At 47.9% G+C, this 14,329-nt stretch overlaps 1 protein-coding gene and 1 long non-coding RNA gene across 3 annotated transcripts in view; one reads left to right on the top strand and one right to left on the bottom strand.

The window, feature by feature from the left end:
- Positions 1-8,063, bottom strand: part of CD2AP (CD2 associated protein) — a 100,537-nt gene extending 92,474 nt beyond the window's left edge. For both annotated transcript variants that reach the window (XR_012234300.1, XM_073586584.1), the window contains exon 1: positions 7,839-8,063. Coding sequence is in view for 1 of the 2 variants with exons in the window: in XM_073586584.1 (XP_073442685.1) it covers positions 7,839-7,842 (4 nt within the window). In the remaining variant the exon portion in view is untranslated. The remainder of the gene's footprint in view (positions 1-7,838) is intronic.
- On the top strand, positions 8,016-12,714 carry LOC141098618 (uncharacterized). The gene is made up of 2 exons (XR_012234301.1): positions 8,016-8,120; positions 10,479-12,714. It is a non-coding gene; the product is annotated as an uncharacterized lncRNA (long non-coding RNA).
- The last annotated feature ends 1,615 nt before the right edge of the window (positions 12,715-14,329 follow it).

Below are 14,329 nucleotides of genomic sequence, written 5' to 3'. Positions count from 1 at the left end.
GTGATTATTTTCACCCCTCCGTGCCCCCATAACATTTTTTATTAAGGCCATACAACCCCTTTAACTAGTAGCGACATTAAGCGTTAGGCTATGTGCTCACGGTAAGGATACAGCAGCGTTTTGAACGCAGTGTATTTCTTGTGAACCATGCAGATTTACCATATCTAGTGAATGGCTACAGGCGAGTCTCCCCTGCAGATAATTGACATGCTGCGGCTCGTAAACCCGCACCGTGGGGGGAGTACACGCAGCATTAAATAGAAGCACAGTGGGCATGCGATTTCTATAAATCTAGAACGCAGCGTTTTGGAAGCAGCGCAGGTGAGCTACATCCAAAACGCTGCTATCCGGACTGTGTGCACGTAACCTGAGAGTACTGTATAGAGAGCCTGACATTCAGCTGAAAAGGACACTTGTGAGGAGCCCATCACCCTGCCTGCTGGATATCAGTCTGATGGATAGCAGTCGCACAATGCTCTTCCTAGGTGTCCTTTTCAGTTGAATGCCAGGCACAGCATTAAGCCCCCAAACACCAATAACAGCAGTCCTACAAGGCCAACAAGGGGTCATAAAATCATCAGCCTGTGGAAAGACACGACAGAAAGTGGGGACTGAACAAGTTAAAAGGGTTACTCTATGGAATAACCACAATAGTCACCAATACCAGTATATGTCAGTGTTATGTCACCTCTTGGGAAAACCATCATTATTTATCAAAGCCCCCCGTGACCAAGTTGTCATATGTCGCACACATTGTGAGGCTATGTGAACACGTGCGGAATTCCCACGGATTTTATGCGTTTTTGCCGCGAAAACGCATAAAATAAGCAGCCCATTGAATTCAATGGCATTCCGCACATGCTGTGCTAATGCTGCGTACTATTCCGCGGCGGAATCGCATCAAGGAAAAATACGCAGCATGCTCATTCTTTTCGCAGAATCGCGGGAATTCCGCACACATAGGAATGCATTGTTCCGCTTACTCTCTGCATGTGGCTATGCCCACCATGTGCAAAGTAAGTGGAAAATGAGCGGATGATACCCACGGTCCGGAGGAGAGGAGACTGTCCTCCAGGCCCTCGGTACCATATCCCTGTAAAAAATAGAAATAAAATAAAAAATCGTGATATTCTCACATTTCGGCGGCCCCTGCAGCGTCCCCAGGCAACTCCCGTTCCCAGTGATGCCTTGTGACAATGACCTATGATGATGTAGCGGTCTCACAAAATGCTACGTCATCTGGGGTCATTGTCGCAAGGCATCGCTGGGAACGGGACTTGCCGGGAGCATCGCTGAGGCCCGGGGACGCCAGAAGGTGAGAATAACAATTTTTTTTAAATTATTGTTAACATTATATCTTTTTGTTATTGACGCTGCATTGGCAGCCTCAATAGTAAAAAGTTGGTCACACTTGTCAAACACTACGTTTGAAAGTGTGACCAACCTGTCAATCGGTTTTCCAAGTGATGCTACAGATCACTTGGAAAACGCTAGTATTCTTTAAGCCGATTACGCTTGCAAAATGCTAGTTTTTCGCGGGAATTACACATGCGGATTTCTCACGTATTTCCTGCGGCAGGGCGTTGCGGAATTGCCACGGAAATTCCGCACGTGTGCATATAGCCTAATCCCCAAACTCTAGGACCTGATAAAATGATAACATACAACTGTACACAGATTTAATAGAATTTTGCACCTGGTCCTTTTCTGGTACAAGAAAACCTTTTATAGATTAAGAAAAAGCCAAGAAAGTATAATGAGGCAGTGAAGTAGCAAATTCCTGAGACGCAAGGGAACAAGAAAGGAGGGAGGGTCAGTAATGAATCGGTGACACATGGTGGCGGCTTTACAAGAGGCTATCCTGGGAACAGACGGGCATCCATGGCCTCTAAATACAGGGCCGCAGCTAGGAACATAGCGTCGTCATGGAGCTGTCACCAATCTTCCACCATAAGGGGGCAATCAAGCTATACGTAGGGCAAATAGTACAACGGCTAGCCTGGTGCTCCTGACTATATGGAAATGACAGTGGACTCTGAAGCCGTCCTTTCACTTACCGTACACACATGAAGAGGGGCTTACTATCAATGAGGTAAGGCCTATAGGTCTCCATAGACTGGCATCTCAGACATGTCATTCCTTACAAGGAGATACGTTAACCCTTGGGCTACTACTACCAATTTCACACTTCTAATATGCAAATTGCATGGCCTCTATGTCTCCTTACACTGACACATCACTCTCCCTTGGGCTACTACTGACAAATTTCAGGCTATCAGTTAAAAGGGGTTGTTATGAATTAGGCTAATTTCACATTAGCGTTTTTTTTTGCGCAGCGCATCGGACGCATAAAAAACGCAAAGAAAAACACAAAACAAACGCGCTTTTTTTAACGTCATGCGCACGCTGATGCGTCAAAAAAACGCAGCGTTGCTTGCGTTTTTGCATGCGTTTGCGTTTTTTTATGCACATGCGTTTTTAGGTGTCATTTTTTCCATTGTCTAGAGAACATTCTAGACTTGTTTAACTCAAAAACGCATGCGCAAGACCATGCGCACGCATGCGTTCCCATAGACTTCAATGTGTTGTTTTTGCGCATTACGTGCGCATGCGTTTTTTTGCCGAGACAGGGCACACCAAAAAATGCAACATGTTGCATCTGGCGCGCCTGGAGCGAAAGACAAAAAAATGCTTGCGCACGAAAACGCAAGTGTGCGCAAGACCATGCGCACGTCATGTTAAACATAGGTGCGCAGTGCGCATGCGCACGGGTGCGCACAATGCGCTGCGCACAAAAGCGCAAATGTGAGACCAGCCTTAGGAAAAATAAATAAATCTAGAAACAGCTCTGTTCTAGCTTCTAAGGCAGCCGGCATTTTGGGCGCCTTTAGTGGACACTATACCCCTGCAACGTCATGGCACAGTGCCCATCATGTCGTCAGATGAGGCCTAGTGACTTCAAAGGATGCCCAGACTGCAGGGCCGAGGATGCCCACCGCAGGGGTGAAGACCTACTATCATTGAGGATCAGTCTGGACAGATCCAAAGTCTGTGACCGCACATTTGAGGTATATGCAGTAATCCGCTGCTGGGGAGGATTGAGAGGGTGCAGTTGTAGTACCCCATGAGGTTATCTGAACCCTGCAAACATTGAAAAATTAACCTCTCTCTCTTTTCCTCAGTGCAATCATAGTTTTGAAAGAATATACCAAAAATCAGGAGTCCAGCTTTACATTTACTTCCTGCATGATCAGTTAGCCATGGACACCCCGGGGCGTATGGGCTCGGTTTTAACTTGTGGAGAGCCCCCAGCACTTAGTGTTCTTGTGTAGAAAACCCACCCGGCTGTGAATCATAATCCAATGTTTCACTGGTAAACATAATCCGCCTGACACCGGGAGCAGCTGTCTACTGAGGAAACAAACAGCGGAGGGAAGAAGCCGGACAAAACCTCCAAGCCACGGCCTCCCACCTCGGGAAGAGTCATTTCCTGCTAATCACAGCACAAGACTGACGTATCCGCAATGCACTGCACAGGCCTGTCCTCACACCGACCCTATATATAGTACCGTGTCCTAGGATCACAGGCCCGGGTGCTAGCACTAGAAGAGCTCTTCCTCTAGCCCCCAAAGATTGAGGTCTGGGGTGCAGACTGATCCTTCCTGGAGTCCGGCACATGGGCGATGGCACTGGTCCTAGAGGCGGATCACAGAGCATACTGGTATATAGATGGTGAACCAGTGCACAAACAAGTTATCATTTGTGTCCGGCGTGGCATAAAACAACGGACAAGATACAGCCGAGCCTAATATTATCCTTCATCACATCATATCAAACCTGTAAAGCACAGATGACAGGACTTCATGGCTCCAGATCATGGTCTACAACGTGCACTTCTCTGTGGAGCTCCTAATACAGTCATAGTTACTTTAAGAGTCCACTGATTTGAGTGAAAACCATGTAATACTTTATTTCCCCTGTGGGAGCGCTGCAGGCAATGACAGACTGATCGCTGGAGGGTCCGGCAGCAGGACAACCTGTGATCATTCATTGGATGGACCTAGAAGTTGTCAAATACTATAAAAAGGAACATAAAATTGATACTCACCTACAGGACCCAGCGTTGCTCCCATGATCCAACCTGCTGCCGTCCTCTTCTGGCCGCTGGATCCAGGTGATCACCGACTGAACAGTTGCAGCAGAAAAATACCATGAGGGTCAGAAAAGTGTATCCTCCATCTATGTGCTGCAGACCATCAGCGGTTAGCTGACCTTTCCACCCCCATCCCCAGCCAGAAGAAGGCAGCAGTGCAACGCCGATCTGATAGAAGGGCATCAGTTTTTCACTGCCCTCAGTCAAATAATAAAATGTCTTATAGTAGTGGTCAACCCCTTTAAAGGCCGATTTTCACAATTGACCTTTATGAGTGCACCACTCCCCTCCTTCCTGGCTTCCCAGGGGGCAGAGAGTTCCTGAATGATTGACAGTTCAGACCAGTGGCCAGCGTCGGAGGAGCCAGGCAGGCCCAGCCAGCGTCGGATTAGCCGGGTCGGCCCAGCCTACTGCATTAGTTCTGATTTCACTGCTTAGCTGTGAGTGATTATGAGAGCAGACTGTCAGTTATTTCATCTCTCACACTGGTAACGTCCGGGTTCAATCGAACTTTATGCCAAAATTTGGTTGGAGTATCGTAACTTGAACCCCATAGATCTCTCTCTCGGAGAAGATTTTCAGGGAGATCTATGTCTGGCCCATAGAAAAACGTGGATTTCTCTGAAATTAAACATCACAGATTTCAAGGTTTCATTTTATTCAATTTCTATGACCTGTGCCCATATAGACGGCTTAGGCCTTTCACACTTCCGTTTTTGACCATCAGTCAAAATCCGCCATTTTTTTTGGCGGATCCGTTTTTTTCCCCCATTGACTTGCATTACCGGCGGATCTTGACGGATGACCATCCTTTGGATCTGTTTTTTTTGCGGATCCGTCAAATTTTTGCGTCCGCCGAGATGCCTGGATGGACCATGTAACGTTTTTTGTACTGCAGGATCCGCATTTTTAGACAGCGCATGCCCGGAGGAATGAAGTCAGGAGGAAATTTAACCCTGAAAGCATTTCTGGCGGACAGAAAAAGTTCTCTCTCTCTCTCTCTCCCGGGCAGCGGTTCCTTTAAAATTCATTTGGCGGATCCGTCAAAAAGACGAATCCAGTGGCATCCGTTCACATCAGTTAGGAACGGATCCGCTTTCTGCCTTTTTGGCGGATTTTAACTGACACAAAAAACTGAAGTCTGAAACAGGCCTTAGAAGGATTGATCCCTTTACACATATATGGCCGAAATCATGTAGCCAGAGCACGATACAAGCTGCCTGTATGTTGGGCAGCACACATCAGCTGTCAGGTTCCATCTAAGAAGTAAATTGCCAAGTTGCTTGTTTTTCCTTTGCAATTTTATCCATTTTGGGATGATTTAAGAAAGACTCTTTAAAGGGGTTGTCCAGGCTTGGGGCTCAAATCTGCAATCACTATGTGTCTGCAGACCTGCACACTGTCAAGATTTTTTTTTTTTTTTTTTTGACGTCGGGAACGTGACCGCAATTGTGTGATTGTCATACACGTGGTCCCGTGCCGACTAGACGTGTGCAGACTTACTGGATACAAGTGAACTGAGCAAGGATGGACATGTCTAGTCGGAATGTGGTTGGAAGTATGCAAAATTGCCAGCTTCGTGCAGCAGAGTGTTAGCACAGTACACACTATAGTCGCTGAGAGGATTCACAAGTCTGCAGTCACATGGAGAGACTGCAGACTTGAACCCCAAGCCTGGACCCTAATGTCTAACGTTTTTTACTGTATATGGCCCTTATCAGGGGCCAGCTTCTAAGGGGCCCGTTACACATAGCGATATCGCTAGCAATATCGCTACGTGATACTTACCTCCGACCGGCTCCCCCGCTGCTGTTCGCGCGAGAACGTCCTGGACCATTTCTCGTCGGGCGCTTCCTGCGTGGACGCGGGCGGGAAGACGTCAGGATCGCCGCGTCTGACAGGTAAGTAGCGACCCCCGACCGCTGCTATGTCGCTGGTGAGATCTGCCTCTGTGGCAGCTCACTAGCGACCACTTAGCGATACACCAGTGATCCATATCGTTGTCGGGATCGCTGGTGCATCGCTAAGTGTAACGGTATCCTAAGTATAAGTGTTACGCTATTGGGATAAAAATGCCAACCAAAGCTCGTTAATCAGCCAAATTGTCAAACCACCGCCCCCTTTGAAGAACACGCCGGCCCATTCTGCCCAAGCGTGAGAACTTCCATGGGGCTCACCTTCCTTGTTTACAGGGCAGCGTGGTGTGGGAACCTGCGGGGGAACAGAGCGCCGCTGTGGCCGACAGCTAAGAGCATTCACCTGAACGGGGCTGGCAGCGGGCGGACGTTTCTAAGCTCCCCCCTCAGCTGAAGGCCTCAGTTGTGAACAATTCTGCCAACAACTTCACAGACTGGGAGTTGCCATTTTTCAGCAACTGAGACGTCCTGTGCCGACCATTATTATTACCCAGCGTTTAATATTCGGTAGCTGAAAAAAGCAATTTTTTTTAAAAAGTGAGCTGTGGTCTTACTGCCGCCATCCCCCCCCCCCCCGATCTCTTCACGCTGCCTTTACTGCACGGAGCAGGGTAATCTATCCAGATTCACATGCTCTAACTGTCCATCGTCTCCTAATCATTGAACTGTTCCACTCATCATTCTATCAGCACTATAGGTGCTAAGACTTCCTTACCCTCATTACCCATCAAGCATTGCTCCTGTCACTGTCTAATGGCATGCCTGCCCCGTACTGGAAACCTGGCGCTCTGCTATGCAGTATGACAGATAGGAGAGCAAGAGACAACCCTTCATCGGGGTCCGGCACTTTACTAGAGCTGGGGGCTAGTTTTCATACCAAATATGATGGGATCAGGGACGGAGGCTCCCGGCGTGGGGACGATCTCAGCTGCACTCCGCAGCCACTTCTGCAATAGTCCTGACATCACCACGGACATTTACAACCGTCCACAGCCACGGTTCACATGAAGGCGTCCTCCATAGCAACACCTTCCATTACGGTACAGTCCATAGCAAATATCTGCATCAATGCATCGTCCATGGCAACAATACACCATCGATCAACTAATCACAAGACTACATTCTCCATAGCAACCAACCACATAAATGCATCGTCCGTAGCTACAAACACTATCAATGTACAGTCCTTCGCAACTAATTATATCAACCCATAGCAACCAGTCCAAGACTACATTGCCCATAGCAACCAGTCCAAGACTACCCTGCCCATAGCAACCAGTCCAAGACTACCCTGCCCATAGCAACCAGTCCAAGACTACCCTGCCCATAGCAACCAGTCCAAGACTACCCTGCCCATAGCAACCAGTCCAAGACTACACTGCCCATAGCAACCAGTCCAAGACTACACTGCCCATAGCAACCAGTCCCCTCCAGTGATAGCAACCAGCTGCACAAATGCATCGTCCGTAGCCTCTAACGGCATTATGTACTGGTCACCTGGGACCCCTAAGTGTAGACACAGCGCCCCCCGCCTCCCCACAGCAGCGAGTTTCTGACTTTCTGCAGCCCCACACTATGATTTATGAGGTAAGGAAGAGGCTTCTCTTAATGGCTTGTCTTAAAGGGGTCGCATAAACGAGACAAGCCCTTTAAGCCCCTCCCACCCCGAGACTACCACTACTACCCCCGCCATCCCGGAGTCACGTGACGCCTCCAGGTGTGTCCCGTCCCAGTCCGCACGGGCCCTGTGTGTCGGGGGAAACACTCACCCATGCTGCCTGCGGCCTCTCGCTCCCCTCACACGGCGCTGTCAGCCCATCAATATTCGCTGTGCGCCGTCCCCGGGGCTCCCCGCACCGCGACACGTCTCCTCCCAGCCCTGCCCGCACCACACGGAGACGAGACGACGACTGGGCGAACTAGAACGCCAGCTCGGAGCCCGGCGCCGTCACGTGATGCGCGCCAGCCAATGGCAGGCCTGCCTCCAAGTCCTGGCAGATTCCCTGCTCTCCACACACACAGGGAGACTCCGGCCTGCCCGCTGTTACCAGGTGTGCTGACGTCATCAGCTACGTCTCGCGAGCCCCGCCTGCAGCGACAGCGCAGCCCAGGGGGTCTCTTGACACAGGGGGTCTCCTCACACGGGTCTCCTCACACAGGGGGGGTCTCCTCACACAGAGGGTCTCCTCACACAGGGGGTTTCCTCACACAGAGGGCCTCCTCACACTGGGGGTCTCCTCACACAGAGGGCCTCCTCACACTGGGGGTCTCCTCACACAGAGGGCCTCCTCACACATGGGGTCTCCTCACACAGGGGAGTCTCCTCACACAGAGGGTCTCCTCACACAGGGGGCCTCCTCACACAGGGGGTCTCCTTACACAGGGGGTCTCCTCACACAGAGGGTCTCCTCACACAGGGGAGTCTCCTCACACAGAGGGTCTCCTGACACAAGGGGTCTCCTCACACGCGTCTCCTCACACAGGGGGTCTCTTGACACAGAGGGACTCCTGACGCAAGGGGTCTCCTCACACGCGTCTCCTCACACAGGGGGGTCTCCTCACACAGGGTGTCTCCTCACAAAGAGGGTCTCCTCACACAGGGGGTCTCCTCACACAGAGGGTCTCCTCACACAAGGGGTCACCTCACACAGAGGGTCTCCTCACACAGGGGGTCTCCTTACACAGGGGGTCTCCTTACACAGGGGGTCTCCTCACACAGGGTCTCCTCACACATGGGGTCTCCTCACTGGGGGTCTCCTCACACAGGGGGTCTCCACACACAGAGGGTCTCCTCACACAGGGGGCCTCCTCACACAGGGGTCTCCTTACACAGGGGGTCTCCTCACACAGAGGGTCTCCTCACACAGAGGGTCTCCACACAGGGGGGTCTCCTCACACAGGGTGTCTCCTCACAAAGAGGGTCTCCTCACACAGGGGGTCTCCTCACACAGAGGGTCTCCTCACACAAGGGGTCACCTCACACAGAGGGTCTCCTCACACAGGGGGTCTCCTTACACAGGGGGTCTCCTCACACAGAGGGTCTCCTCACACATGGGGTCTCCTCACTGGGGGTCTCCTCACACAGAGGGTCTCCTCACACAGGGGGTCTCCACACACAGAGGGTCTCCTCACTCAGGGGGCCTCCTCACACAGGGGTCTCCTTACACAGGGGGTCTCCTCACACAGAGGGTCTCCTCACACAGAGGGTCTCCACACAGGGGGTCTCCTCACACAGGGGGTCTCCACACACAGAGGGTCTCCTCACACAGGGGGTCTCCTCACACAGAGGGTCTCCTCACACAGGGGGTCTCCTCACACAGGGGGTCTCCTCACACAGGAGGCCTCCTCACACAGGGGGTCTCCACACACAGAGGGTCTCCTCACAGGGGGTCTCCTCACACAGAGGGTCTCCTCACACAGGGGTCTCCTCACACAGGGGTCTCCTCACACAGGGGGTCTCCTCACACAGAGACCCCAGTATAACAGCACACCGGTCCCCAGAGCCCAAAACATGGCTCACATTCCAAGAGACACAACAGCCTAAAATACAGCAGCTAAACCACTGCATTATTTATTATTATTCATTATTTTATTTTTTATTTATTTTTTACATTTTGTCATTTTTACCATTTGGGATAAATGTTCTCATCATTTATTATCGGTTACATTCCCAATATATTATTAACATTGAGGAAAAGTGTTGGGGTGTAACTTTTATATTTTCTGTATTTGTATTTATATACGTTTCCCTTTTTTTTTTTTTTGAATTTTTTTTATTATGAATATTACTTATAATTATTTATAATGTATGTATAGTATGAGATCATTCTTTTATTATAAATAATTATTTTATATTAGATGATGTATTTACAGTAAGGTGTTTTGATTCATTATTTCATATTCTATTACTATGGTATAGTTTATTTGTACTATAAAATATTAAGTATTTTAGATTATAATAGGCATTTAAAATGTATTTATATTTATTATATTTTATTTTTGTTTATTACCAATTTAACATTAGGATATTACTCAGATTAGATTTGTAATATCATATTTTTTATAAGTTTTATTATAAATGGTTATATTATAATTATAATAAAAAATAGGACAAATACAGTATTAAATATTATACTATGACATAATACATATTATACATAAACACACTAGAAATACATATTATATAAGAAATCCCCTCTATATCAGTCTGTGATTGTTAGTTTGTTTACTGTAAGTGATATCTGTAATTTGTATTTAACCCCTTCTCATGTACAGCACCATGGAATCAATGGTGCTATATAAATAAATAATATATTACTCGTATTATAATTTTTATTTGTTATAATGTATTTGTTTAAGATATTTATTATATAATTCCATTATAAATTATATATTCCATTCCATTACAGAAGCAGACATCCAACTGCGGGTCGAGAACATGAAGAGCTGGACAGCACCTGTCCCAGACATGAAATTCACACCCAGTGTCAGACTGAAGAACATTGGGCCCCTGGAGGATTTGATTCTGAGGGCCCACTTTTCGCCCCCACTCAAGAGCCCCATAGCACCTGCAAGGTTTGCACTATGAACTCTCCTGAGGAGAAGCCAGGGTCCACTGGAGGATTCTCCGGTGGGCCAGTCCAACCCTGTCAACACCTACTGGCTAAAGAAATTAACAGCGGTACATGAATGTATGGCAAAGCAGATGAACCAACTGCTAGAAGAAAGCCACCATCCAGCCTGGCTAACACAAGGAAGAACAGTGCTGATCTTGAAGGATCCTCATAAAGGAACAGTTCCATCCAACTACCGCCCAATAACCTGCCTTACAACATGGAAACTCCTGTCAGGCATCATAGCCACCTAGCTACAGAACCATATGAGCCAATACATGAATCCAGCTCAGAAAGGCATCGGGAGGCTCTAAGCACCAGCTCCTCATAGATAGAGCAGTCTCCCAAGATCCAGACAGACCAATCTCAGCACAGCCTGGATTGACTACAGGAAAGCCTATGACTCAATGCCACACACATGGATGTGTAAATGCTTGCCCCTCTATAATGTCAATAGGAAATTAAGAGCCTTCCTCAGAAACTCAATGGGGCTATGGAGAACAACACTGGAAGTCATCTCAAGACAACTAGCACAAGTGACCATCAAATGCGGCATATACCAAGGTGATGCACTGTCCCCATTGTGTTTCTGCATAGACTTGAACCCCCTCAGTCAGATAATTACAGAGTCTGGCTATGGATACAAGTTCAAGAGCGGAAGCGCCATCAGCCACCTCCTCTACATGGATGACATCAAGCTTCAAGCTATAGGCGAAAAACTAATGAGACATCAATTCACTGACCCACCTGACAAGGATCTACAGCGAGGACATCAGGATATCCTTCAGACTGGAGAAGTGCGGCCCGTTGGTAATAAAGAGGCAGGGTAGTCAAGACCGATGGAGTGGAATTACCAGCAGGGCATATAGCAGATGTACAGACATGGCACAAGTACCTCAGCATCCCACAGGGATACGATAACCATGATGAGGAGGCAAGGAAAGCAGCAACTTCCAAATACCATCAAAGGGTAAGACAGGTCCTGAAGATCCAGCTTAATGGGAAGAACAAAATCCGTACCATCAATACATATGCCTTTCCAGTTATCAGATATCCTGCTGGCATAGTGTGCTGGCCAAAAGAGATGGAAGCTGCGGATGTGAAGACATGAAAGCTCCTCACAATGCATGGAGGTCTCCACCCAAAGTCTAGCACCCAAAGATTGTATACCAACAGAAAGGAGGGTGGTTGAGGCTTGATAAGCATCCAAGCCGCCATCACGGATGAAACAAGGAGCATCCAGGAATACATCAGAAGAATGGCACCAAAAGATGAGATGCTGAGAGAAAGCCTAAGGCAGCAACAACAACAGATCTGGAATGAAGAACAGGAACATGAAGCACCATGGCAAGACAAGCCAAAATACAAAAAGGACTTTAATATCCCTGATGGCGTTGCAACGTTTCCGCTACAATAAGCCTTTCTGATGAGATTAACAGTATACAAAAGGTATATACATCCCTAGTAGGTTCCCAAACGGGACTTGAACCTGCGATCACTTGTACATTATACTGGAATATTGCTGTATATTGATAAAGTTACTGATCTCCTATGAAGCCCGGTCACAGTCTGGGCAGACACCCAATACAGCCCGACTGCCATGACTATGGCATCAGCACCCGGCAATCATGTTTCACGGGGGTGAGAATTGAAACTTTCCTCCATTTCCAAACTAGTGAATGCTGCGGTCCCAATTGACAGGAGCATTTAAGAGGTTAAACCTCTGCGATTGGTCACAGCCGTTAGGCTCTGGTGCTGGCCGTATATCACAGGTGACACCTGAGCTCCAAACATGCAGTTTACATGAAAGGTGGATGTGGGGCACAGACGGCACCGCTCAGGGTTGGCAGGATGCTGGAGTCATGATGTCACCTTTTCAGACCGGGGAGGGCCGGAGAGATTAAGCTATTATCTTATTTTTACATTAAAAAGTGTATCCTTTACAGTAGGGGTGTGGTTTCAATAGCCATAGAAATACATAGGCCTTCGTTGATGCTGTATACGTAAATCGGTTTAAGATTTTTACTCTGAATTAATTGCAAAGTTGCTTTATTTTTTTACATTAGGTGCATTGGAATTACAAAAAGCAAAGTATTCATGCCCTTTAAGGGGTTAAATATGGCTGGCCGACCAGCCGTGACTTTGCTTCTCCTATGTATGTATGTATGTAGAAGTTTTCCAGGATTTCAGGCTTCACCCCACCCGTCAGGTATTAGCACACTGTGCACACCATGGTATATGGAGTATATTCATACAGGAAGCCGGGTCACTTTTAGAGCCTCTTCTTTCTTTTTTTTATACTTTGCTCAGATTTCACATCGGTGCTTTCATCAACAGTAAAGAGGAAACATAAACTAATGCAGGAAAAACCTGTTCATCTCTCCTGTGACCACAGAAAGCACCGAGGTCTCTTGCTGCATGTAAAAGTCACAAAATGTTAGGGTGATTGTACCCTAGACCACCAGGAGTGATTTTACGTATGCCTGAAATTTCTCCATTCAGTACGCTGAGGGTTCCTACAAAATTTGCAACCACTCAGAGTCGAAAAGCAACGATGCTATGTATTAAAAGGCAACACTACCTTTGCTCCGTCTGTGTGCCAGAGCCTGGGGGGCCACGGGGGCGTTGGATCTGGGACACAAAATTCTTAGGGATGCAAAATTCCAAAACCAGTCGCGTTGCCAACGAAGAAGATATGGAGCTCGTGCCCCAGGACTTCTGGCCGGATGTCGCAGATCTTTGCATTGGCGTATTCATGATGCCCATATAATTGGATCCTTTGGTCGAGCAGGGTGTAATATGACAGACCATTGTCCATCTAGTAGAGAGCACACTGCTGTGCCGGCCCGTAATGGGTGCCCTAGAGAGAATTGGTGACGTAGGTTAGATGAATCTTAGCTATATATTTTTTTGTGGAGGGTGGTACTGGGCCAAGGAGGAGCATGGGGTTAGAGGGCACGATACTTGATTTACGTTGGCCACCCACGATTTGCCACTGATTAGAGTATAGACATCAGTGATGCAAATTGCTGAGAAGCTGAAAGATGCAGACATGATCCAAACCCAGATGATATTGCACGGAAAGAATGATCGGACATGTGGAATCAGTATGCCTCATCCATTCATGCAAACTAGAAAAATGGCCACTAGAGGTGTCTGTCAGCAGCTTATTTCCATGCCCATACACTTGCTGCCAAACAGAGTGTGCGTGTGTCCAACAAAAAGGATTAGACATGTGGAATCAGTATGCCTCATCCATTCGAGCAAACAAGAAAAAAACACAGTAGTGAGGTTCCAAGGGAGAGGATGAGTGGCAGAATCCTGAAGGATGGTTGTGTATCTCAAAGTGGGTGGCTTTGAGATGGAGACTTAGTTATGCGTATTGATCAGCAATAGTATTGCTGAGGTGTTATTTCAAGGTAAGGGAGAAGTCTCTAGGTAACTTGGGAGTTGGGCGGCCCAGTTACCTACAAACCCACCCAGGGGTGTGTCTGAAAAACACCTGTAGTAAAAGACTATGTGAGGGTGTGAAGGACCTGTGATGAGGTCATAGTCACGTGACCCGGTGGGTGTGGCTATAGACCATATAATGTGGCCAGGGTAGGTCACATGGTGAATGCTGGGACCTGGTTGGTCCAGTGTGGAAG

Source organism: Dendrobates tinctorius, unplaced genomic scaffold (genome assembly GCF_039654945.1).
Source record: "Dendrobates tinctorius isolate UK_male_01 unplaced genomic scaffold, ASM3965494v1 ptg000093l, whole genome shotgun sequence".
Classification (NCBI taxonomy): domain Eukaryota; kingdom Metazoa; phylum Chordata; class Amphibia; order Anura; family Dendrobatidae; genus Dendrobates; species Dendrobates tinctorius.
Note: the sequence above shows the minus strand (reverse complement) of the source record. Positions and strands in the feature narration are given on the sequence as shown.